Source organism: Monodon monoceros, unplaced genomic scaffold (genome assembly GCF_005190385.1).
Source record: "Monodon monoceros isolate NGI ecotype Baffin Bay Population unplaced genomic scaffold, NGI_Narwhal_1 Super_Scaffold_13, whole genome shotgun sequence".
NCBI lineage: Eukaryota > Metazoa > Chordata > Mammalia > Artiodactyla > Monodontidae > Monodon > Monodon monoceros.
This window is the reverse complement of record NW_021703769.1, coordinates 23,932,744-23,958,347: the sequence shown is the minus strand read 5'-3', so window position 1 is coordinate 23,958,347 and position 25,604 is coordinate 23,932,744. Positions and strand designations below refer to the sequence as shown.

The 25,604-nt window shown below is 38.9% G+C and overlaps 1 protein-coding gene across 10 annotated transcripts in view; it reads right to left on the bottom strand.

Annotated features, from left to right (window-relative positions):
• NCOA6 (nuclear receptor coactivator 6) overlaps positions 1–25,604 on the bottom strand; it is a 98,131-nt gene that overhangs the window by 32,147 nt on the left and 40,380 nt on the right. For 9 of the 10 annotated variants that reach the window (XR_003793078.1, XR_003793077.1, XM_029219962.1 and 6 more), the window contains 5 exons: positions 20,539–20,820; positions 16,531–16,686; positions 10,761–10,883; positions 3,064–3,192; positions 1,673–2,518 (listed from right to left, as the gene is read on the bottom strand). Coding sequence is in view for 8 of the 10 variants with exons in the window: in XM_029219962.1 (XP_029075795.1) it covers positions 1,673–2,518; positions 3,064–3,192; positions 10,761–10,883; positions 16,531–16,686; positions 20,539–20,773 (1,489 nt within the window). In the remaining 2 variants the exon portion in view is untranslated. Of the gene's footprint in view, positions 1–1,672; positions 2,519–3,063; positions 3,193–6,610; positions 6,699–10,760; positions 11,518–16,530; positions 16,687–20,538; positions 20,821–25,604 lie in introns of those variants that run through there. The other variant, XM_029219967.1, reaches the window with a different exon arrangement.

The window sequence follows — 25,604 nt, the reverse complement described above, 5'->3', positions numbered from 1 at the left end:
TAAATTCTCTCATATTCACACAAACTGATAAGAACTACTATAAAACAAAGACCTGGGTCCTGATATTAAGCATACACAGGTGATTTTTTTTTTTCCATTGAGGGAAATGGATGATAATTTCCTTTGTGGAAAATTTCTCCCCAATATTGTGCTTGTCTCTTTGGAAGAGACGAGAGATCAGAAACAATTCACAGGAGCGTCAAAGTGAGGGTATATTAAATTTATCATTACACCTTCCCCTCAAAAGGATTGCTGAAATACTGACAGCTATGGTACCAAAAACCGTACTCTGATGCAATCTTACTAAAGTAATATTTTCTTTTATAGGAAGGTTTAATTTCAGAAAACAAATCTGTAATAAGGAGAATCTCAGAACCCACTCATAGTTTATAACATAGGCCTGGATGTGGCCAGATCACCTAGGTGAGCACATCACTTGCTCTATGAAAAGCATTAAGACCTAAGCTCACTTAAAATTTTTTTGTATTAGTCCATTTATTTAAGGGCCAAATTTTCATTGTCCTGAAAAACGCTCTGTAGACAAATATGCATTTGTCCTTTCTTTAGCAGTGACAAGTCCCCATTTGCATGCTTCCATTGTAATTAAATCTGTAATCACATTTGCAGGAGGGACTACCCAGCTTCCACTGATCCAAGGCTAGATGCCCAGAACAGTGAAGTTTGGAGCCGAAACATTCTTGCACTTTCTAAAAACTTCTTAGGATTCAAATATTACCGCCTGCATGTCAGTAAAAGTAATTACAAGAGAGTGAAAAAAGACTGATGAGCAATTTAATTTCACCAGAAATCATGGGAACATGCCTTTGCTATGTTGCACTAAAGATGCAAGGGTTTTTTTCTGGGTAGGCAATGGGTGTCTTTTGGTGGGGGGTATGTTTATCAGATGACGGTATTACTCTCTATACTTTACTGAAAAGCTCCAAGCACATTCATGTGCACTAGATCAATGATTAATAAGAATAAATAATAAACATGGAGATGGATAAGTTTTACTGTAATCGTTTTACCTCTCACACATTAAGCTCCATTGCTTTTTCTTCATACAAGAGGCACCTTACAAAATAAATAAATAAATCTCCTTTAGGTATAACTGGTGGAATTCCCTCTCTAAGGAGCAGGCATTGGCATTATAAAACTATAAAAGTCAATGATTTCTGAACTTATTCCCCTTTATATTTTAATCAAATTTAACAAACACCATGCTATTTTACTAACTAGGATTATCAAAATTGAAAATCAGAAGGGCCTTTTCCCCAACAAAACCCTATTCTTATCTTTTCATTTTTGCTCTATTGCATAATCTTAATGTTTTCAACAGCTGAGTAGCTTAAGCTGTTAATAAAATCCTGTTTCTTCTGGACGTTTTAATTTACTAGTAGAAGATCAAGCAAAAATATTTTGAAAAACAAAATGAACATCTCTATATTGAATTTTACCTGCATTTTTATCCAGAGGGCTAGCTTAAACATAACCAGTAAGATGCTGCATAATGTATCAAGTTAACTAAGTCCTATCAAGTGTCACCACTATATCCACAAAACCAAATAATTACATCCTTATTTCACTCCCTCCATTAACTCTAAAAATTGAAGTTCTGCTAAGATCTATCTCTAGTAAATTTACCAACACAAATGGCTTCAGTGTTCCTCACCTCCTAGGCCTGGATGTAAACTCTGTGGCCCCTGATTTGGTGGTTGCTGCTGCATCACCATGAAGTTAGGTGGCACGTTTCCCTGTTGAACCATAGGATTCCGACCCGGAGAGCTGACGGGCTGCTGAAATCCCTGGGGAAGTGGGTTATTTTGGGGTGGCCTTGGTCCCATCTGCTGCTGAGTTTGGTTAACCGTTGGGGAGGATGCAGGAGATCCCTGCTGGAAGGAGGAGGGTGAGGAGGCAGGAGACTTGTTGGTGAGGTGGGGCTGCTGCAGGGGGGCTGGGACCCTAGAGGGCCCTCCCTGCAAGCTCTTCATCTGAGGAGCTGTGAACTGGCCTGGGTTGCTCATCTGAGGAAAGTTTGTATGGGCTTGTGAAGCTTGCTGGCTGCCAAAGGGATACGGAGGGGGAGGGTGGGAAGGTGTCTGTACCGTGGCTAAGGATGGTCTTGCCTGGAGTTGCTGTTGCATTGGGCCAGGCAAGGGAGCCTTCTTCCACCCTTGATTTGCAGTCATTGTGCCCAGAGAACTCTGGGCTGGAGGAGGCTGAAGGGCTCCCGAAGGCAGCTGGTTCCAGCCTGGAGGAACAGGCACCTGAGCTGGGGCAGTAAACTGGGGTCGAATTCCCTGCGGCTGCTGCTGCTGATGTTGCTGTGGGGGTCTTGTCTGCAGCTGCTGCTGCTGTGGCTGTTGCTGCGGCTGCGGCTGCAGCTGGGGAAAATTAGCTGGGTTTAACTGTCTGTTCACAGGGACGGGCTGCATTGGGTGGTGCGGGGGAGCTAAAGATCCTGAGGGATGACTTTGCTGCTGTATATGGAGCCCAGAGAGGAGTGGATCCATTGCATCTGTTTAAAGACAGTCAACAAAGCAATAATTAACTTACTGCAACCTAGATCTTTCAGCAATCCTACAGTCTTGGCAATTCTGCAAATATAGAGTAAAATCTTCTGGGATCATTCAATGAAGCATTTGTGAGCACTTGCTATAATGCAAAGCAACTGCCGAGATGACAGAAAGATGAATCTTGTCTAGAAAGAGCTTATGATTCTAAGTGGATATAAGAGCCAAACATAAAATGTGGAGTATTCTCCAAAGCACATTCTGAGGAACTATAAAAAAAACAAAACAAATACAGAATTCTCGGTCATGGAGTGGCAGGACTAAGTAGGCCAAGGAATAGATTTTTAGGAATAAGAATAATGATAAGAATAATGAGAAATTCTGAGAAGGAAATGATGACTTTCAGCTTTAAGAAACTAGGGCAGATTTTACATAGAAGACAGCATTTAAGCTGCGCAGTTAGGAATTTGGCATCAGAGAGAGGTGAATTTTGTAATGATCTGTGCAGGGAGTTCAGCCTCTTCAATTCTCAAAGATTGGAGGTCAATACCTGACTGAGAAGCAGGGCGAGGAGTCCTGGGCTGCAGTTCTGAATTGGGGCCTGGTGCCATCATGGAAGATGACACATTTCCACCCTGGGGTATCATAACAGTGGCAGGGCTGGTCATCCTTATTAATCCTAGAGAAAAAAAAAATCCCTAGAATAGAGTACTGGCATTGGCACAATGTTTGTTTTTAATGAAATATTTCAAAAATATAAGAAGGTATGGAAAATTTTTATACCACCATCTACCTTATTTAAATCTACACATTCTACCCTGCCTCCTTCAGCTATATATGCAGATACACCAGAAGCTGCCGCCTCCTTCCCAATCTCATTCCATTCCCTCCTTATCTTATATCTGGGGTTAACAGTTCCATGCATGTTTACCTTTCCTACATACATAAACTGCATTACATTTTTTGTACGCTTTTAATCTTTGTATAAGTGACACCATTCTATATGTATTCTTCTTCAGTTTCCCTTTTCACTTAATATTATTTTCTGAGATTCATCCATCTTGGCTGCTATAATAGTGCCCCATTTTATGGAACCGATAAATCCATTCTCCTGCTTATGAATACTAACTTTTCATCCTTAGAACTTTGCAGTGTCATGTATTTGTCCTGTATTCCACAGACATGTAAGAGTGTCTTTAGACTATATACTTAAAATTGCTAGGTTTTAAAGTATAAGCACCTTCAATTTTACTAGATATTGGTAAACTGCACTCAAAAGCGGTTACGCCAGTTTATACTCTTACTAGCAGTCTGAGAACTCCTCTTGCTCCACATCTTTCTAATTTCTTTTTATTTTTTAAAGATTTTTTGAAGATTTTTTTTCAAGTATTTTACTTATTTATTTATTTTTGGCTGATTTGGGTCTTCGTTGCTGTGCACGGGCTTTCTCTAGTTACAGCGAGCAGGGGCTACTCTTCATTGCGGTGCACAGGTTTCTCATTGCAGTGGCTTCTCTTGTTGCGGATCATGGGCTCTAAGTGCGTGGGCTTCAGTAGTTGTGGTGCACAGGCTCAGTTGCTCCGTGGCATGTGGGATCTTCCTGGACCAGGGGTCGAACCCGTGTCCCCTGCACTGGAAGGCAGATTCTTAACCACTGTAGCACCAGGGAAGTCCCTAAAGATTTTTTTGATGTGGACCACTTTTAAAGTCTTTATTGGATTTGTTACAATATTGCTTCTGTTTTATGCTTTGGTTTTTTGGTCGTGAGGCAAGTGGGATCTTAGCTCCCCGACCAGAGACTGAACCCACACCCCCTGCACTGGAAGGTGAAGTCTTAACCACTGGACCGCCAGGGAAGTCCCTCTAATTTCTGATACTATTAGACTTTCTAGGATTTAGCGTCTGTGCTTGTAAGTGAAAATAGCCTATAATTATCCTCTCTTCCTGTCCTTTAATTTTAGTATCAAGATTAAAACAACTTCAAAATGAGCTGGAAAGCATCTTTCCTCTTTTTCTATGCTCTGAAATAATATGTGTATCTGTCTTTTAAATATTTAGTAAAACTCACCTGTAAAATCATCTGAGCCTGTGGTTATATTAATTGATTCATAGGGAGACAGATTATTTCAATTTCTTAAGTAGTTATAGATTTTTCATTTGATATGCCTTATTAAGTCAGTTTTAAATTATATTTTCCAGAAAACTGTTTCTTTGCCAATGCTTTCAAATTTATTAGCATAAAGTTATTCATGGAATACTCTTCTTTCCATTCTTTTTTAAAATTAAGGGATTCCCCTGGTGGTCCAGTGGTAAAGAATCTGCCTTCCAATGCAGGGGATGTGGGTTCGATCCCTGGTCGGGGAACTAAGATTCCACACGCTGCGGGGCAACTAAGCCTGCGTGCCACAACCACTGAGCTTGTACGCCTCAACGAGAGAGCCCATGTGCGGCAAACTACAGAGCCCATAGGCTCTGGAGCCTGCACGCCACAACTAGAGAGAAGCCTGCGTGCCACAACTAAAGAGAAACCTGAGCAGACTGCGCGCTGTAATGGAAAAAAAAAAAGGATCCCGTGTGCCGCAACTAAGTCCCGACACAGTGAAAAATAATAAGGAAAATAAACAAATATTTTTAAAAATTAAGATATAATTCACATACTATAAAATACACCCTTTAAAGTGTATGCTTCTTTTCTTTCTTGACATTGCTTGTGCCTCTTTCTTTTTTATTTGTCTTACCAGGATCATCAATTTTAGTTGTCTTTTCAAAGAAATATCCTTTGGTTTTGCTGCTCTGTTCCACTGGGTTTTTTAATTCATACTTTACTTATCTCTGCTCTTACCTTTATTATTTCCTTCCTCCTAAATTATTACTTTGCTGTTCTTTTTCTCAATTCTTAAGTCAGACATTTGACCTGTTAATTTTCATTTGATGTTCTGCTCTAACATAAGTATCTGAGGGCTCAAATTTTCTTCCAAATGCTGTACTGTCTACATCTCACAAGTTTTGATATGTACCATTCTCATTATTCCCTTCTAAATATTTTCTAATGTCCATCATGATTGCTTTTTAAAAAATCATTGGGTATTTAGAACATATTTTAAAATTTCTAAAAATATGGGATATTTTAGTTGGTCAGTTTTTCTTTTCTTCTTCTTCTGCTTCTTTGTTTTTGGCCACTGACTTGACTTAATTGCACTGTGGTCAGAGAAAATGATCTGTGTGTTACCAATATTTGGTATTTACTGAAACCTGATGTGGGAATAACACATGGTCAATTTATATAAATGTTACTCTTGTGAAGATTAAGAATTCTTGAATTTTTAGTGTATGGTTTCTGAATATATCCATTATATCAAACTATTCTAATTATATTATTCAAGCTTTCTTTATCCTTACTAGTTTTTGCTCAATCCATCAATTACTAACCCAGGTGTGTTAAAATCTCCCCTAGGATTTGCTATCTATATGAATTCTGACCATTTTTGCCTCACGTATTTTGAGGCTAGGTTATTAAGAACACAAAAGTTTAGCTATCTTCCTGAATTCTTCCTTTTATATTATACAGTGGTCCTTTTTATCCTCAGTAATGCTTTTTATCTGATAAAAATATTGTTATACTCCTTTTTGTTGGTTAATATTCATCTGGTTTCTCTATTTTTCTCTATCCTTTTAACTATGAACTGAGACCTTATGTTTTATATCATTCCTGTAAGAGCACATAACTAAATCTGAGATTATTATTCAATCTATTAATCACTTTCTTTTTATCAGTGCTTATAATCCATTTGCATTTATTGTTAATTACTGGTATATTCTGGTTTATCATTTTATGATACCACTGCTTTTTACCCTTCTTTTTCTATGCTGTTTTCCTACTTTTCCTGAATTTTGTTGTATTGTTTTCATCATGCCCTTCCTTTCTACCCCCCCACTACTAGTTTAGAAGCTATACATTCTATTATTTTAGTGCTATTTTAAAAATGTCAACAGACATATCTGACTTAATGTCAAAAGACCATATATGATCATCATTATTACTAAATAAGTCAACGCTTATTTAGATTTACCCCATGTTTACCAATTATTTAGCTCACCATTCCTTCTTAGCTCTTATTTCTTCCATCTTAGGTTCAATTTTCTTCTTCCTGAAGTACATCCTTGGGCAGTTCAATTAGCAAGGGTCTGTTAATGGTAAATTCTCTTAGTCTCTTTAAAAAGGTCTTTAATTCATACTACTCTTGATACTATAGCTTTGTTTAAAATTATGGGCTGTTAATAATTTTCTCATCACTTTGAAAATATTATTCTAATGTTTCATGGCTTCCAATGTTGCCACTGAGAAATTAGCTGTGGGTCTGATAATCTTCCCTTTGTAAATAACTGGTCTTTGATTCTGAGTTGCTTTTAACATTCTCTTTGTTTTTCATGCTCTGTAGTTTTACAATTTTGTGTCTAGATGTGAATTTATTTTTATTTGTAGGGCTCAGAATTACTGGACTTCTGAATCTGAGGACTCATGTCTTTCATCAATTCTGGAAAAATTTCAGCCATTCTCTCTTTCACTATTGTCCCTCCTCAATTTCTTTATCTTCTTTTGGAACTCTTTTCAGATATACATTCAACTTTTCATCTTATCCTTCACTTCTCTTGACTTCTTTCATATTTCCATCTCTTAATTTATTGTCTGCTGTATTCTGGGTAATTTCTTCAAACTCACCTTCCAATTCAGCTGTGTCTAATTTGCTGAATAAGTCATTCACTTCAATAATTTTTAAATTTCTATAAGTTCTGTTTTTCCCCCAAATTCACTTTGTGTTTTGATAGCGCCTTGTCCTCTTCTTAGAATTTTCATAATTTTAAACATGCTGATATTCCTATTATCTAGAATTCTGGAGGGAGGGACTCTAATTTAAATTTTATGAATTTGGAGTAGGCTTTATGAGAAATCTGCAATGGTTTGGGGTGAGAGCTTCAACGATTATTACCACTTTCGGACCACTTAATAACTTAGCTTAGCTGTACCTGGGTCATTTCAATAATACATTAAATGTCCAACATACATAAGGATAGAGAAGACAATTCTACAACCACCCTTTCTCCTACTCCTCAGCTAGAGCCCAGACCAAGAGAGACAAGTTTTGCATTTGTCTCCTTGTGCCAGAGAGTGAAAATTTTCTAATCTACCTTTTACTGAAAATCCTGGCTTCATGAAGGATTCCTAATTCTAACTACTTTATGTGGACCCAAGGCAAGGCTTCAAATTTTATCCCTCTTGGCCATTAAAACTCAAATTTCTTAGCCCCTGCAGCATCTCCTCATTTGTTTACTGCTATTCAAATTTCTTCTTTGACTTCGTTCTTGCCCTGGGGATTTCCCTTACTGTCTTACAAGCTCAGCTGTGCATTAAATGTTATATTTCATCCAGCATTTTCAGGTGTTTTGTAGTTGGGAGAAGGCAATTAGGTAAATGTTTACCTGTTAAAAATGGATTTGTTTCTACCGGTTTGCAGGGCAGAAACTGAGACACAGATGTAGAGAACAAACGTATGGATACCAAGGGGGGAAAGTGGCAGGGGGGTGGGGGTGGAGGTGTGATGAACTGGGAGATTGGGATTGACAAGTATACACTGATGTGTATAAAACTGATGACTAATATGAACCTGCTGTATAAAAAAAAATAGATAACTAATAAGAACCTGCTGTATATAAAAAATTAATTAATAAAAAAATGGATTTGTTTCTGAGGAACCCCACCCCATTTTTCAAAGATGGTAATTAGACAGTGAGAAAGTTCTTAGGAGATAAGAAGAAACAGGTTTTTTTAGTCTACAATCAGCTACCTATCCTCAGAAATGTTTAAGTGCATGCTGGCTACATGCTTAGTAGAGATACTATAGAATACATTCCAGCACTATGTGGGAATCTGGACTAGAGCCATGATTCACAACTGGGGGCAATTTCGTCCCCCAAGGGGTGTTTGGAAATGTCTGGAGACAGTTTTGGTTGGAAAATCCTGGGGGGAAAAGGTGGTGGTGCTACTGGCACCTAATAGGAGGCCAGGGATGCTGCTGAACATCCTACAGTGCATAGGACAGCTCCCCACAGGAAAGAATTATCAGTTGAAAACATCAATAGTGACACATGACTAAATGACTAGTATGGTATAATCACTAATCTTGGGATTCTATGAGGCTATGAAAAGAAAATAGGCTACGGATTTGGTTTTCATTACTAAAGACTCCTGCTTATCAGTCAACTTTCTGTTGCCAATGCTAAGAGAAGAAAATGGCATTAAGAATAATTTAGTGTAAGACATTCTAGATACACAATTCCAAAGTTATTTATTATTGTTTTAGAGGCTAGTTAAGGTCTCTTTCCCTTGAAAAATTTATCTGTTTAACCAAATGTTAAATTTTGTTTGCATCTACTATCCCAATGGACAACAGAAAAAAAACGTTCTTAAAGAATGCTTGGCAGTAAAGAAAGACACCTAGGGGTTAAAATGTTACTGTGACTACAGATCATTACTAATTGATTTTTCCTGAAACTTTATACTGTATATATTATCATAGTGTCCTTCATTAAATACCAGTCTAACCTAATTTCAACCTAAAGCTTCTAAGTTTCCTATGTTGATAATGAACTACCTACACATCACTAAAATTTACACTCACTTTTCAGAGATGCTTAGTAAATATGCCTGCTATTTGCCAGATACTAGGAGAGCTTGCAACTAGTGTGTTGATATTGTTTTAAGAGTCCTAATGTTTTAAGGCTGGAAGAGATGTATAACATTGTTTCTAGGACATAATTAAATATGTTTACAGCTAACTAAGGCTAGTAAATATTAAGACATCTGGCCAGAAATTGAGACCAGGACCCAGATTTCCTGAGTCTCATCCTAGGTCTAGTCTTTCTTTCACTAACTATATGCAACTTGGCTAAACTCTGCCCACTCTTCTTCTGGTCCTGGTTCTTCAGTAGTGGCAACAGCGTCACCTATAATCTCTCATCAAGCTGCCTTAACACCAAATGCTCAGACTTCTATGGAGAACTATATCTTTTAACTCCCTACTATAGGTTCCAGGTTGGTTATTTTACATTTACTATATAGTACTCCAAAACAGCCCAACAACACAGGCCCTGACACATACCAGGAACTCAGTAAATGTTTGCTATATGGCTCAGGGCTCATCCATCTTTAAGCATGAGCTCAAAAGATTATAGGCACTACTATCTCATTTTATAGGTGAAGAAACTGTTGCCTGGAGAGTTACACTGACTAGCTTGAGGTAAACACTAAATGGCAGTTCCAGGATAAAAACCTAGTTCCAATTCTATATGGCCAAGTCTTCAGCTACAGTTCAGAAAAATGGCTTTATAAATTGAGCTTCTCTATTCTGCTGCATTTCTTCAAGAGCTACTGTGGTAGATGGGGAGGTGAATTATTGGGTATAGTTTCAGGTACTTACTCTCCTTCAACCATAGCAGCTGTGCTTTTCTGGCTTATTTGAATAAAAGATCCTGCAGCAGAAAAAGTTTGAAAGCCACTAGTGTTGTGAAAATAGCACTGATCTGGGGAGTTAGAGCTGTGATATTAGCCCACTGCTACTTGACCCAGGGCAAACTGCTGCCTTTCTGTGAACTCCACAGGTTCCTCAGCTTCAAATGAGAGAGCCAACTCAATTCTAATATTCTGTGACTCACAGAATACTGAGTTCAATCCCTAAGAAATTTCAGGGCTGCTAAAAAGTTAGCAAAAAATTTATAACTCTCTCAAATTCTAAAGAGATAAAAACACAATATTCTACATACTTCTGCAGATTACACATAAGCATGCAAGAACTCTCAGCTCACAGATTCTCAGTCACAGAGAAAGGTGGGAGTTGGAAAGCTACACTATGCTATAAACACCCTCAGGGTAGAAGATGTTTTATTCAGTTCTACTTTCAACACTTAGCATAGGTCCTGTCATACAGTGAAAACTCAATCAATGTTTGCTGCATGGTTCAGGGCTCATCTACCTTTAAGCATAAACCCAAAAGATCACAAAGACTGTATATGCTCCATGCTCTGTGATTCTAGCCTCCTGAGAGTATAGATTCACGTCTTGCTTTCCTGAACCAATAAACAGAAATGTGTCAGGAACCCCCACCTATCTTGCAGGACCCAAATGATCATACACTAGCAAATAAAGCCAAAAAAGGAAACTAGTAAAATGTCATACGATTGAGTAGATCTCACCTGGACCACCGGCCATGGGAAATCCCGCCTCTATCCTAACTGAATTTCCGGCTCCCATGGGTCCATTCATTCTCACATCTTGGCTTCGGTTCTGAGCCAAAGCAAGGTTGATAGCACCTTCCCCTGAAAATGATAGGTAGGTTAAAAAAGGAAATCATCAGAATAAGATGCAAATTTCGTTTAAAAACAGATATGCGAAAGCTTTAGTTTTATGTTTTTTTTTTTTTTTTTTTTTGCAGTACGCGGGCCTCTCACTGTTGTGGCCTCTCCCGTTGCGGAGCAACAGGCTCCAGACGCGCAGGCTCAGCGGCCATGGCTCACGGGCCCAGCTGCTGCGCGGCACGTGGGATCTTCCCAGACCGGGGTACAAACCCGTGTCCCCTGCATCGGCAGGCGGACTCTCAACCACTGTGCCACCAGGGAAGCCCAGTTTTATGTGTTTTTGAAGAAGTACGGTAAGTTTACCACCACAAAAAGGGTGAGTTCAATACTATACAGGTCTTTCTTCAACCTCATCTGAGCAGGTTCACTTACATGAAGTACAGGGAGAACATAACCAATTCTCACAATACAGCAGATGGACAATCGTTAATGATGTATGGCATCAGCAGAGAGCTTGGAACTCTGAATATTTATTTTCAACCAACTCACCTTGAATGTGTGTGTGTAGGAAGAAAATATTCTCAGAAAGTCTCAAAATCCTAGATTACGTTTTGGGAATTTATGATCAGAAATTAGAAATACGAGTAGGTTTAATGGAGAAAGAACATACGATGGCATGGGGGCACTGTGATATTTGTAAGCAAAATATCATTTCCCTTTCAATGACTGCAGTATAAATAGATATGCAGCAGAGAAATTCATGCAATGAAGAGTAGACAGGTTGCTACTAATCTACCTCTGAGACATCTTACGATAAAGACCAACATTTTGTATAGGGTTTTTAATGCTTACAAAATTGTATTTCATTTGAACCTCACAATAGCCTGGTAGGTAATGTCACTAAAAGTGTTCCAATTGAGTAGACTCTAAAGTTAGAGGCAATTTAAATCTCACTTGATAAAAAGGTCTCTGAAACAAGTTTTGGGATGCCTCCTTGCGCTTAATCCCAAACTTTGACTACTGTTTACTCTGGAAGACAGCACCACCTTGTGGGAAGATAAAAGTATAGCTAGCCTGTGGCTGAAAATTTGAAAGGATGCGTTCACCTTGTTCCTTAACTTAATGTTTTACAGAGCAAGATGATAAAGAAGGAAGCCAATGAGGGCACAGCAGTTTCCTCTGTCTTGTCACTGATCTAGGTCAGCTAGATAAACAGATAAAATATTAAGTATTTTAACCCGGCAGGTAGCTTGGTAATAGGGAACAAATATACTACCAATAAGTGACCAATCACCAGGGGCTACAAGATGTTCTAAGTTGCCTATGGGAGTCAGGAAGAAAAGAGAAAAGAGAATACAGATCTTGAGGGTTTCCACTAAAGGGAAAGAACTATTAATACACTAAACTTGCTAAGACATTCTAGGTGGAAAGAGTATTGTTCTTGAAATGGACATCAGATCATGTAAATGGCTTGTGGCTGCTATTGACAGCCCAGACGTGGTCCTTGCCTTATCTCTCTAACCTCAACTCACACTACTTTCTCCTTCAATAACAAGGATTCAGCCTCAGTGGCATTTTTTTTACTTTCTTAGGCACACAAACGCACTTCTCACCTCAAGGCCTTTGCACATGTTGTTCTCTCTGCCTAGAACAGTTCTTCCGCACTCTTCACATAAACCAACTTCTCAATTTTCAATGTAATCTTAAGTGTCACATGCCCCAAAAGGCCTTCTCCAATCTTCTTATCTAAGGTGAGGTCACCCTTATCAGAGCATCTTGTTACTTCTTCAGAGCACATCCCATGTATCAACAGTTACTTATTCATTCACTTATAGTTATTAACAGTTAATTAATAGTTATTAACAGTAACCCCCTTTACTCTCAATTTCCTAATTTAGATGATAAATTATATGGCCACCTTATTAATTATATCCTTTAAACACTAAACAGTGCCTGGTACACAGTAGGCACTCATTAGCTATTTACTGGCTATATGATGAATAGTCATCTTATTTTAACCTTACAAAGAATCATAGGCATTTTTCTATATGATAAATGCATTCCTTGAAAACCTCGCAGTCTATAAAAATCTCACACTGAAAATATTAGGTTTTATGGGAAAAACAGTGTTGAGGCAAACTCAAAACCCATGTGGCTTTGTAACCAGAGCGCTAATAAAAACAAAACTTGGTGTAGGCAACATACCCCAAAACAGCAGAATGAAAATGACTGGTTAAAGGTGGGAAATAATGTAGATGCAGTGGACCTTTAAGCCAGTGGAGCCACCATTAAGGTGGGCACAGGAGAAACTGAAACTTCACAAGCTGAGAGCCATGCAATGCTGAGGGTATACTTCTGGGGAAGGTACCTGAGTGTAACTACTCATTCTTAATTTTCCTGAAATAAAGCTGAAAGGGCTCCCACCTATGTAGCAACAGATCTAAAGGCTTTTTGGCTTTTCTTGTGGACAATTAACCCTTCTATTGCTACTAATCTAACTCCCCTTGCCCAGGGGGTAAAAAAAATCACATATGAATGAAACACAATTTCCACACTATACTACTGTTATTCTCCTATTTGTCACCTGCACGTAAGCGTAAGCTAATTGTTGTCAAGGAAACACACGTAGAGAACACTACTGGCTCTCCAACTTGCTGATGGGGGTTGGCAAACTATGGCTTGTGGGCCAAATCTAGCCTGCTGCCTGTTTATTTAAATAAGTGTTATTGGAACACAGCACATTCATTTATTTACATATTGCCTATGGCTGTTTTTGCACTACTACTGTAGAGCTGAGTTGTCTTGACAGAGATCTTCTGGCCCACAGAGCCAAAAAAATTTATTCTCTGGCCCTTGACACAGACTCCTGCTTTAAATCAGAATGAATTTACAGAGGAGTCACAAAATGTCCTCAAAAAAGACATCTCCCCAACTCCCTGGCCAAAACTCAAAAGGGTTCGGGGAGTATTCTTCAAAGGAGAACAGTCTGTTGGGAGGAACAACCTGTCCCTCCAGCCCTGCAGCAGACACCACGACAGTGGCAATACCTTCTCTTACAACTTAGAAGGCATCAGCCCATCACCAGTTTCACAAAAGCAACAGCTATTGCCACCACTTTCACTCCTGCCTGAATTCCCAGGGAGTGTGGAAAGAGAAAAGGAGATCACCTGGGAACATATGTGTACCCTAAAAGTTAAAGAACTCTTTTCTGTAATGTGATAATCACTGCCATATGTAAATTTCATAATTTCTTGTAATATATGTTATCTATTTGGCTTCCTTGCTGGTACTTGTATTTTAATTTATGGCTGTAACGATAAAGGGGAATCAGCACCTTACCCTTTTAAGAATCTGTAGGAAGTAGGTATGATTAAGAGAAGAAACTGGTGTTTCCTTTCTCCAGAGGAAAACACTACCACAAAGCCCTTTTAATTCAGGTAAATAGGTAAGAGAGACTATAAAATGTTTGGGGTTTTTAAGAAACTGCTTATATGTTTCTTATAAAAACTACATGTGCTTATGTGCTTATAAAGCATAAACAGCCTATATAGTGTTATTACAAATAGTTATTTGACTTCTACTCTTCCCAAAAGTTCATCCTAGGGCTTCCCTGGTGGCGCAGTGGTTGGGAGTCCGCCTGCCGATGCAGGGGACGCGGGTTCGTGCCCTGGTCCGGGAAGATCCCACATGCTGCGGAGCGGCTGGCCCCGTAAGCCACGGCCACTGAGCCTGCGTGTCTGGAGCCTGTGCTCCGTAACGGGAGAGACCACAACAGTGAGAGGCCCGTGTACCGCAAAAAAAAAAAAAAAAAGTTCATCCTACATCCAATACATTGCTGTGAATTAATTTTACTTTTCTGAATCCTTTTAGACAATCCAACATTTTTCGAAACAAACTGGTTATTGTTTAAGTCACTGTTTCCTTGTTTATCAAATTATGGAATTTACCCCATTTCTCAATCTATATATCTCTGAATAATCTCTCTAAATAATCTGTTTGTTGATATCGCCCCTTCTGGGGCACAGCAACCTACAATCTTAACTGCATAAAATGTGTCTCACTCCTACATACAATATGTTGACCTTTTGGTTACTGAGGTTCAATGGAGCATTTAGGTCCTATGCAAGCACAGGGTCAGGAGGGCTTGGCCCACCAGGGCAAGAGAAGGCTGGAATCACTCACTGGTTGCCACCTTGTTTACATCAACACAGGAGGGGAAAAGAAGGTTTTAGTTCATTGGGCACCAAAAGATAGAATCTCCTTTGTGCTTCCCCATACTTGGTACTTACATCTCTCAGGTTTGTCTCCCTCATCAAGGTCATGAGCTCCTTTTGAGTTTATAATGACAAAGACCATATTTTATTTATCATTTATTCTGAGGGCTGAAGCAAAGTGTTACTATTATATATGTGCTTCCCTTGCTTTCATTCAACAATGTTTATTAAAGAACTTGACATGTACAGGCAAGCAAAAATTCAACAATGAGTGAAACAAAGTATGGTCCCTGCCCCTACTGGAGCTTGCAGTCCATGGGGGAACAAAACAATCATCAAATAACTGCTTTAATCAAAGTGTGAGAAAATGATCTGAGGGAGAAAAAAACCAGACTTTTGTAAAAGTACATGAAAAAAGACTCTGACTTAGTCAAGGAGTTCAGAAAACACCTCCTCAAGATTTAAGCTGGAAAAAAAAAAGATTTAAGCTGATACTTGAAGGCTGAGTAGGTATAACTAAGGGAAAGGGGAATGAATGGTAGGGAACAATATCCATATAGAGAAGACATCAATGCAAAGGACTCCTGGCAGGAAGATGAAATGCATATTCAAGGAACCTAAAAGAAAGCTGAGGAGGCTAGAATAGATAGCAAGGAAGAAGGAGGAGAGTTGTAAAAGATAAGGCTAGATGAGAAAGGTAGAGGTCAGACCATGCAAAGCCTGAGGTCACGATAAGGAGTTTGGTCATTATTCTGTGAATAACAGCAAGCCACAGCAGGGTTTTAAGCTGTGTGTGTATACTCCATATTTTCATTTTCATTTATTTATTTATTTATGGTACGCGGGCCTCTCACTGTTGCGGCCTCTCCCGTTGTGGAGCACAGGCTCCAGATGCGCAGGCTCAGCGGTCATGGCTCATGGGCCCAGCCGCTCCGCAGCATGTGGGATCTTCCCAGACCGGGGCACGAACCCGTGTCCCCTGCATCGGCAGGTGGAGTCTCAACCACTGCGCCACCAGGGAAGCCCCATATTTTCATTTTTAAAAGATCATTCTGTCAAAAACATCTGAAAAATGAATACTGCTACAAAAGGATTGTTCAGGGCCTCCTAGTCTCTGTTAGATAAATAAATACTAAATAAGGCTTATTGGGTGGAAGGAAGCAACTGAAATTAGATATTCTTTAAAAGACAAATCAGTCCTTGGTTAGGGTACCAGTAAAATTAAAGTCTGACAGAATGACAGCCAACATCAGCCAAGGAAATGGAGTCTGAGGCTGTGGATGCTGAAGCGTCAGGACCCAACCAGAGCCTCAATTCCTCTTTATCCTAAGGTGCTGCAATGTAAAGCACAGGTGACATGAGTTATTTGGTATTCTGAATTCAACTTGAGAGGAACAGACAAAGCAGCACATGCTATATTCTACTGTTCCTATGATCTGGGTCCAGACATGCACCTTCAATCTGAACGGAGAGAATTCCCAGATCCCGAAGCTGCTGGTTGTTGCTCTGAGCCAGGATCCGTAGCCGCTCCGCTGCTTCCCGGGGGATGTTGAATGTCACACGCACGCTGTTCCAGGGCTCTACCTTCTGTACCTTTAGCTTGCTGGATTCTAGGTCATGAAAGAAAGAGAATAATATTAGTAATCTTTTAGCCATCAGAAGACATGGAATGAACAACAACAACAAAGTAAAAGAACAAGGTAGAATACCAGTATGGAGTAGCTGAGAGAGTTTAAGCTTTGGTATTAGATAGACTTTATTATTATTTTGTTTTTTAATAAATTTATTTGTTTTATTTATTTATCTATTGATTAATTTTTGGCTGCTTTGGGTCTTCGTTGCTGCGTGTGGGCTCTCTCTAGTTGCAGTGAGCGGGGGCTACTCTTCGTTGTGGAGCACGGGCTCTAGGCACACGAGCTTCAGTAGTTGTGGCTCGCGGGCTCTAGAGTGCAAGCTCAGTAGTCGTGGCACACAGGCTTAGTTGCTCCGCGGCATGTGGGATCTTCCTGGACCAGGGCTCGAACCTGTGTCCCCTGCATTGGCAGGCAGATTCTTAACCACTGCACCACCAGGGAAGCCCAGACTTTAAATTTAATCCCAGCTGTACCATTTAGCACCTGGGTGACCATGAACAAGTTATTTCACATTTCTGAAACTTACTTTTCTCGTCTCTAAAACCATGAAAAAACTACTTCATGAGATTGTGTTAAATGAGATAATAATATGCCAAAAATCTAGCATAGGATCTGACACACCATAGGCACTAAATAAATGGAAAGCAGTAAGATGGAGTAAGGAACATAAGAGAGAAGGTAGAGATAAGTTTAAATTAATAGAATACGGTCTACTTCTGGACTCAGTTCAATGTATGTGAACTGAGAAGCTAAGAATATTTAAGTTTCAAATTTCAAGTGAAATTTTATAAAAATTTAACTGGCAGATAGGCCAATTGTAAGATATTAGGGAATCTGTAGCTACAATTCACTAAACTTGTTTAAAGAAAGAGCACTAAAAAGGAAAATAGTAGATTCACTTATAAAATGTTAAGCAATTTTACTTCTTCAAACAAAACAATTGAAATTTTAATACTCATATTTAAATTTTCACTGGGCCTCTCTGTGAAAGATATTCATAGAGGGAGGGAGCAAACATTTCTTCCAATATCCTATAAATGCTTCAATTTAAGGAAGGCTTAAATCTTGATTCTTTATGTGTCTCATTTTTAATCTTTTTCTACTTTAAACAATTTCTACTGAAGCATACCAAACTGAGGAGAAAAGCAACATAAATTTGACAACTACATTTCAGTTAGGATATAAAAACATTACATTTCAGCAAATCTGAAAAGTCAATGCAAACTTTAGAACATGTTTTAAAATTAAGATGCAAAAGTTAAACTAATTGAGGAGGTAATGTTGTCTGTAATTATATTTCACAGATGGAATGCAAATCCCAGGTCCAGTTAGATAATAAAAAACCATTTTTTCCCCAACAACCCCAGACAAAATAATTTTCTCTTTTGTTATAAACTCAGCTACATTAAATCTCTTATATCCTCCATTCAATTATACATTCCAGTATTGAGAAAATGGTCATACAGGAATATCTATTCTCAAAATAAGAAATATATATGGATACAGGAAAGTGCCTACATGTTGCCTAAAGCCACTGCCACCTCCAAAATCATTATATGTTATACATTTATCCAGACAGGGAGTCCACTTGTTCTCATGTGGAAAAAAGAGACCATTTGCTAATAGCAGAAGGTTAATACAATCACAGAGATTTAGGAAGGATTATGCAATATTTAGTTCAAGTCTATTTTATAGGTGAGGAAACTGAAGCCCAGAAAGTCTAAGAGATTTGCCCAGAATCCAGTGGCTACCTAGCAGCATCATGGCATAAGAATCCAGATCTGCTTTTCAGGTCATTTTTCTTTCCATGATATTTATGCATCCAAACAGCAAAAGGTAGGGAGCCTGAGATCCTGGTACCACAGAGTATAGATGCTTCAGGGCTTCTTCCCAATCTAAACAGTACTGCAATCTTATACTTACGTGGTCTAGACAAACATTAAATTTGCTTATGACATTATCTACTTGTGATAAGCCTGCAGAAAAATCTTTAACTATAACAATTATATTTTATCAAAAATTTTAACTTCCATCATATTTGAGAACATCTGACTTAAAATACTTTTTGGATCAAGACTATAACTGATAACCGTAAGTCTGAGTTTGCTAATTTATTTAAAAGCCATTAATAAACTAATCCAGCAATTTAAAAACAAGAAAAAAAGGTGGATAATTAAGAGCAATGAGCAGGACTTCCCTGGTGGTCCAGTGGTTAAGAATCCGCCTTCCAATGCAGGGGACGCAGGTTTGATCACTAAGATCCCAAATGCCGTGGGGCAACTAAGCCCGCACACTGCAACTACTGAGCCCGTGCGATCTGGAGCCTGCGCCCCACAACTAGACAGCCTGAGTGCCGCAACTACTGAGCCTGCGAGCTCTAGAGCCCAAGGCCAAAACTAGAGAGAAGCCCACGTGCTGCAATGAAGAGTCCGTGTGCCACAACGAAAGATTCCACATGCCGCAACGAAGATCCCACGTGCCGCAACTAAGACCCAACACAGCCAAATAAATAAATAAATATTTTTTTAAAAAAGAGCAATGAACAATTTCAGGTGCAGCTAGCCCTTAAGATATGATATATTATGACATGATTATGGTGATAATTACAACTTTCACCATAAAAGTCTCTAATACTATGTTAAATAACCCAGAACTACAGAGAAGTCTTATATAACATAGCAAAAAAAGGACCCTTGAAAAAAAAGACAGCTCTCCTCCTGACATCAATTCTAATGAATAAGACCCCAAAACCTAAAAAAGTTGGTTAGCACTTAATCAAGTCAAGATCTGTGATAAAAGGATAAAATCTAGGCTTTGTACTATGTCTGAAGGAATTAAATAATTGTGCTACCCAGAAAATATGGAGAACATCTAAACCAAAGTTGACAAGCACAACTTCCCACAAGACCACTACAGGTTATCTAAATGTGTGAAGAGGACAGATGGGACTGTCGTGAGGGGAGGGCCTGCCTTCAGTGGCAGCTGCTACTCAGCACCACCTGGGATAGGAGAGCTCAATGTTATCTGACCTTTCCTGTTTAAAGACAAATCTAAAATATGAATTTATTTATTTATTTATTTTGGCAGTACGCGGGCCTCTCACTGCTGTGGCCTCTCCCGTTGCAGAGCACAGGCTCCGGAAGCGCAGGCCCAGCAGCCACGGCCCAAGGGCCCAGCCGCTCTGCAGCACACGGGATCCTCCCGGACCGGGGCATGAACCCGCGTCCCCTGCATCGGCAGGCGGACTCCCAACCACTGCGCCACCAGGGAAGCCCCTAAAATCTGAATTTTAATGTAAAATACCTCATTTTTTAAAGCAGTGGCAATGAAATTCAAACATTAAAAAAAACACAACCCAAAAATTAAAGTGGACCATAACACATGGCTGCACATGGATACAGCAGGCTATCGGTTAACCTCTGACCTAAAATTTAAAAGAACAAATTTCAGGTTCATTTTAAGTAGAACCATGGAGTAAAAGATTTTTGTAAGTTTTAAGTCACCTCGAAGATCCAGTCTTACTTCTTCATTTTATAGGTAAGGAAACTAAAGACCAGAGAGCTAAAATTAGATAGAATTACTCCTATCCATTAGAACAGATAATTTAAGGATTACTATGCTAAGTAATGCTTTATTATGTTCAGTTACTCCATGTACTTAAAAAAATACAACAGCATTTCTATTAAAAAAAAAATCCTAAAATTCCAACTCTGCAATTAAAATCAGCCTTTCAACCTACTACAACCACAGTTGTATTTGTAAAACTCGAGATAACCATAGAATGACAATTCAAAAAGAGTAACAAGAAGGAAAAATAAAGCAAATTACCCATGTGTAACAAATTGGGCACGTTCTCCAATATTGTGTCCAATTTCCATTTGAAGTCTTTATCATCTATATTTCCTTTGAAGGCCACAAAGATTGTGGAATCCTCCAAAATACTATCACTTTTTGAGTCATCATCTTCTAGTCCAGAGTCAAAATCCATCTCTGAGTCCTCCACTGTTGATGAACACAAGGAAGTATAGATGTCTTCTAAGTTTGGAAGGTCATCCAAAACCATGGTGAATATTATTCCAGAAGCATATGCCAAGTGGACAATAAAAAAACCTTTGAAAACAGAAGATACAAAAAGCATTACAATGCATAATTATACAGTCAACAATGTATAATTATAGTTCTATGAAAACTATAATTTATTTGCCAAATAATAAGGAAGTACTATAAAAATTAAGAAATTACAGAGTGGATACGCCAGTTTAATTAAGATATTCTATAACAGTTCTTAAAGATACTAGAAATAAAAACATACCAGTTTTAAATAAAATTCCTTTTATTTGTCAGCCTAGAATATGGGTAGAAGGGAACGAAAGATCACAAGAAAATAAAATAGGTATTTTCTGAGAATTAATTCATATTAGCCTTTGGTTGACTCCCACAGAGCAAGACTGGGGTTGACGCCAAGGCTCCCCTTACTCCTGTCCTAACAAAAGCTTCAGAGCAGCCAAGGTTTCTAAAGCCCTCCACTTTAACCACCAAAGGACAACTTGACCTAACTAAGAGCATCTGCAGGACTACCTAAAATCCTAAAGTCTTTCATAAGGACCATTTAAAACAACTTTTAAAGGGTTATTAATAGTCGCATAGCTGAAAATAATGATTCAGAAACAAAACAAAGACACAAAAATTTAAAAATACTTTTGCAAAAGGAAAATAAGTGGTTAACACATATTTACAGACGCAAAGAACTATGTCTAGGACAGAACTAAATTACTTTTTAACTTTTAGGTCTAGGGAAGTCACATTTTCTGCCATTTTCAGTTATGTTGCCTACCAAAGAGTACAAATATTAAAGACCACACCATGTGGCCATTTCCTCCATTACCTTTGGGATTGATGATCACATTCTTAACCCAAAAGTGAATGAATGAACATTAATTTTCAGCATTTGTGTTAAGCAAGAATGGTATAGAAACATAAGAACCTCACACATATCTTCTAATTTAAAAAAATTCCCTATATAAAGCATAATTAAAGCTATTTTTTTAAAAAGATGGATAATAAAAAAAGGACTGAAAATAAACCCACTAAAACGCAAATAGTGATTGTGCTAGGTTGGTAAGATTGTTGGTAAATTTTCTTTTCCTATTTTCCAAAAACGCTATGAGTCATTAGGAAAATGCAAAGCTAAATATGCTGTAATATGGTTATACTACTTGCATAAATAGAAAAAAAGTATCAACTTTTTAAGACTGTTTAACTTTTCTTTTTAAAATAATCACTAAACTCCAAGAGCAAAGGCTTTTCAAAAACCAAACCTAAGCAATTTTAAGGGGGAAAATTCCTCTGTTGTAAATAAAAATGGAAAAAAAACTTTTACATTTGAGCAGAGTGTCTTATAGTCTCGCAATTATAACCTTTTCTAGTACCATTGGTGTTACAAAGGAACAGTGTAATTTGGATGGCTAAGAAAAAATAGCATGCAAGAGGGAAGAGATATGGGAACATATGTATATGTATAACTGATTCACTTTGTTATAAAGCAGAAACTAACACACCATTGTAAAGCAATTATACTCCAATAAAGATGTAAAAAAAAAAAAAAAAAAGAAAAAACAGCATTCAGGACTTCCCTGGTGGCACAGTGGTTAAGAACCCGCCTGCCAATGCAGGGGACACGGGTTCGAGCCCTGGTCCGGGAAGATCCCACATGCCGTGGAGCAACTAAGCCTGTGTGCCACAACTACTGAAGCCCACGCGCCTAGAGCCCATGCTGTGCAACAAGAGAAGCAACCACAATGAGAAGCCCCCGCACTGCAAACAAGGGTAGCCCCTGCTCGCTGCAACTAGAGAAAGCCTGCGTGCAGCAACAAAGACCCAAAACAGCCAAAATAAATAAATTAATTTAAAAAAATAAAGTATACAATTCAATTTAAAAAAAAGGAAAGTAGCTTTAAAAAAATAAAGAAAAAACAGCTTTTAGAAAATCCTTTATAAATACCATTGCCATTAGTCAACTGCCATCTACATTTTACAGATATTAAAGAACTTCAGAGGTAAATAAACAAAACTAAAAAAGATTTTTAGGGCTTAAAAGCTGCTGCTTGGAAATTCCCTGGCGGTACAGTGGTTAGTGCTCCGCGCTTCCACTGCAGGGGGCACAGGTTCAATCCCTGGTCGGGGAACTAAGATCCCGCATGCTGCGTGGTGAGGCCTAAAACAAAAACAAAAAAACCCTGCTGCCCAGCAGAAAGAAGTCTGATTGCTGAAAATGCCTGAAAAACTGTAGCTATTTAACAGCTGTTTCAAAGTTGAAACAACTGCAAGACGGGAATTTAAAATTTAAGACACGTTTTCCAAAAGAATCTTTAACTGGAAAGGAGAAAACCAACTAAAAAACCTGCACTTTGATGGTCTTCTGAAGAGGTTGTTGGTCATGCCACGAAGGCTGTGTATTCAGATTTGGAAAACCCTCAACTGGTAGACAAGAAGTCAGCTAATTCAAATTTAGGAATTACCAGTTTAACAGTACTATGGGCATTATACAGGTGCTTAAAAAAAAACAAGAAATAGAAAGTCAGTCTATGAAAAAAATTACTGGCCTTCCCTACAAAAAAAATTTTTTAAAGAAACTTCTTCCGGGCTTCCCTGGTGGCGCAATGGTTAAGAATCCACCTGCCAATGCAGGGGACATGGGTTCGAGCCCTGGTCCGGGAAGATCCCACATGCCGTGGAGCAACTAAGCCCGTGCAGAGCAATTAAGCCCGTGCGGAGCAACTAAGCCCGTGCGCCACAACTACCGAGTTTGTGCTCTAGAGCCCGCAAGCCACAACTACTGAAGCCCACGCACCCTAGAGCCCGTTCTCCGCAACAAGAGAAGCCACTGCAATGAGAAGCCCATGCACTGCAACGAAGAGTAGCCCCTGCTCACTGCAACTAGAGAAAGCCCGCGTGCAGCAACGAAGACCCAATGCAGCCAAAAATAAATAAATTTATAAAAATTAAAAGAAAATGAAACTTCTTCCAGATAACATATTCTTTGAGATTAATGCCCACTTAAAATCTAAGGATTTATTATCAAAATAATGGAGTAATCTTTGAGTGAAAATGTAGTTCAGTGAAAATTCTCTCCAAGAGTATAGCTGACTAGCTCAAGAGACTCATTTGCTTATTTATGGTCATCTATCATGAGCATGCGCTATTTCTTTGTGTTTGCTAAAATTAACCACCAGTTATCTTGCTCACCCACATAATTTTCAGATTACCTACTGATTTAACTTCTTATTGGGGCTATTTTGATCTTTTATAAAGAATCTAAAAACAAATATGATATTTAGGAGAAATTTTAAAAGCAAGCATATTATTTATTCTATTTGTCCAAGGTAGAATGAAAAAGATTTCCAAATGAAATCATTTCAGGAGCCAAAGAACTCCAGTTGATAAAGGAAAGCTTTTTTTATGGAAGAATGCCAACTTAAATATAAAAAGATGGCGTCATTAGAAAACCCCCAGTTTTGCAATCCCTAATAAAATAATTCAGGCAAGGATCATCAGTAAGGAAAAAACACTATGTGAAAATTTGACAGAGTTCTGGATAGTTACACGATGTCAAAGTATCATCCCAGATATCTGCTGCTTGGCAAAGGGAAAACTGTAACTTCACAACGGAAAGACTTGACTTCTACCACTTGAATGCAATGATCCACCTCAGCATCATTAACAGAGAAACAACCAGAAATTATGTACAATATTAAGTGCACAGCATTACCTATGAAATATTCCTGCCAAAATGTTTAACCTGAATCTAACAAGTTTTTAACAGGAGACAGAGGAACAAGTTAAAGAACACCATGAGGAAATAATTAGAGAAATCTAGAGTGTAGGATTTCTACAGCACAATTGGCTTGGCCTCTTCAATAAGTCAGTGGTCACAGGGGAAAAAAAGCGTGGGTAGAACTCTTCTACATTAAAAGAGACTTAAGAGCTTTAAAAATCAAGTGCAATGGGGACTTCTCTGGTAGTTCAGTGGTCAAAGAATCCACCTTCCAATGCAGGGGATGCGGGTTCGATCCCTGGTCAGGGAACTAAGATTCCACATGCTGCAGGGCAACTAAGACTGTGCGCTCTAGAGCACGCACACCATAGCTAGAGAGCACGTGTGTGCTGCAACAACTGAGCCCACGTGCTCTGGAGCCCACGTGCCACAACTAGAGAGAAGCCCATGCCACAACGAAGAGCCTGCCTGCCGCAACTAAGACCCAGTGCAGCCAAATAAATAAATATTTTTTTTAAATACCAAATGCAATGTACAGTACTTTATTGGATCTTGGTTTGAAAAAAAACAGATGAAAACCACATTTTTAGGATAATTAGGGAATTATTACTAATTTTGTTAGGTGTGATAATAATGGTGCTGTGGTTATTTTGGACAATGTTCTTTTTTTTTTTTTTTTTTGCGGTACACTGGCCTCTCACTGTTGTGGCCTCTCCCGTTGCAGTGCACAGGATCCGGACGCGCAGGCTCAGCAGCCATGGCTCACGGGCCCAGCTGCTCCGCAGCATGTGGGATCTTCCCGGACCGGGGCACGAACCCGTGTCCCCTGCATCGGCAGGCGGACTCTCAACCACTGCGCCACCAGGGAAGCCCACAATATTCTTATTGTCTCTTAAGACATGCATACTGAAGCATTTATTTATTTTTTTGGCCACATCACATGGCGCGAGGGATCTCAGTTCCCTGATCAGGGATCAAACCCATGCCCCCTGCAAGCACAGAGTCTTAACAACTGGACTGCCAGGGAAGTCCCAAGAGATGCATACGGAAGCATTCTGAGGTAAAATGTCATGATGTCTGCAATTTACTCTTGAAAAAAATGAGGAAAAAACAGATTAAT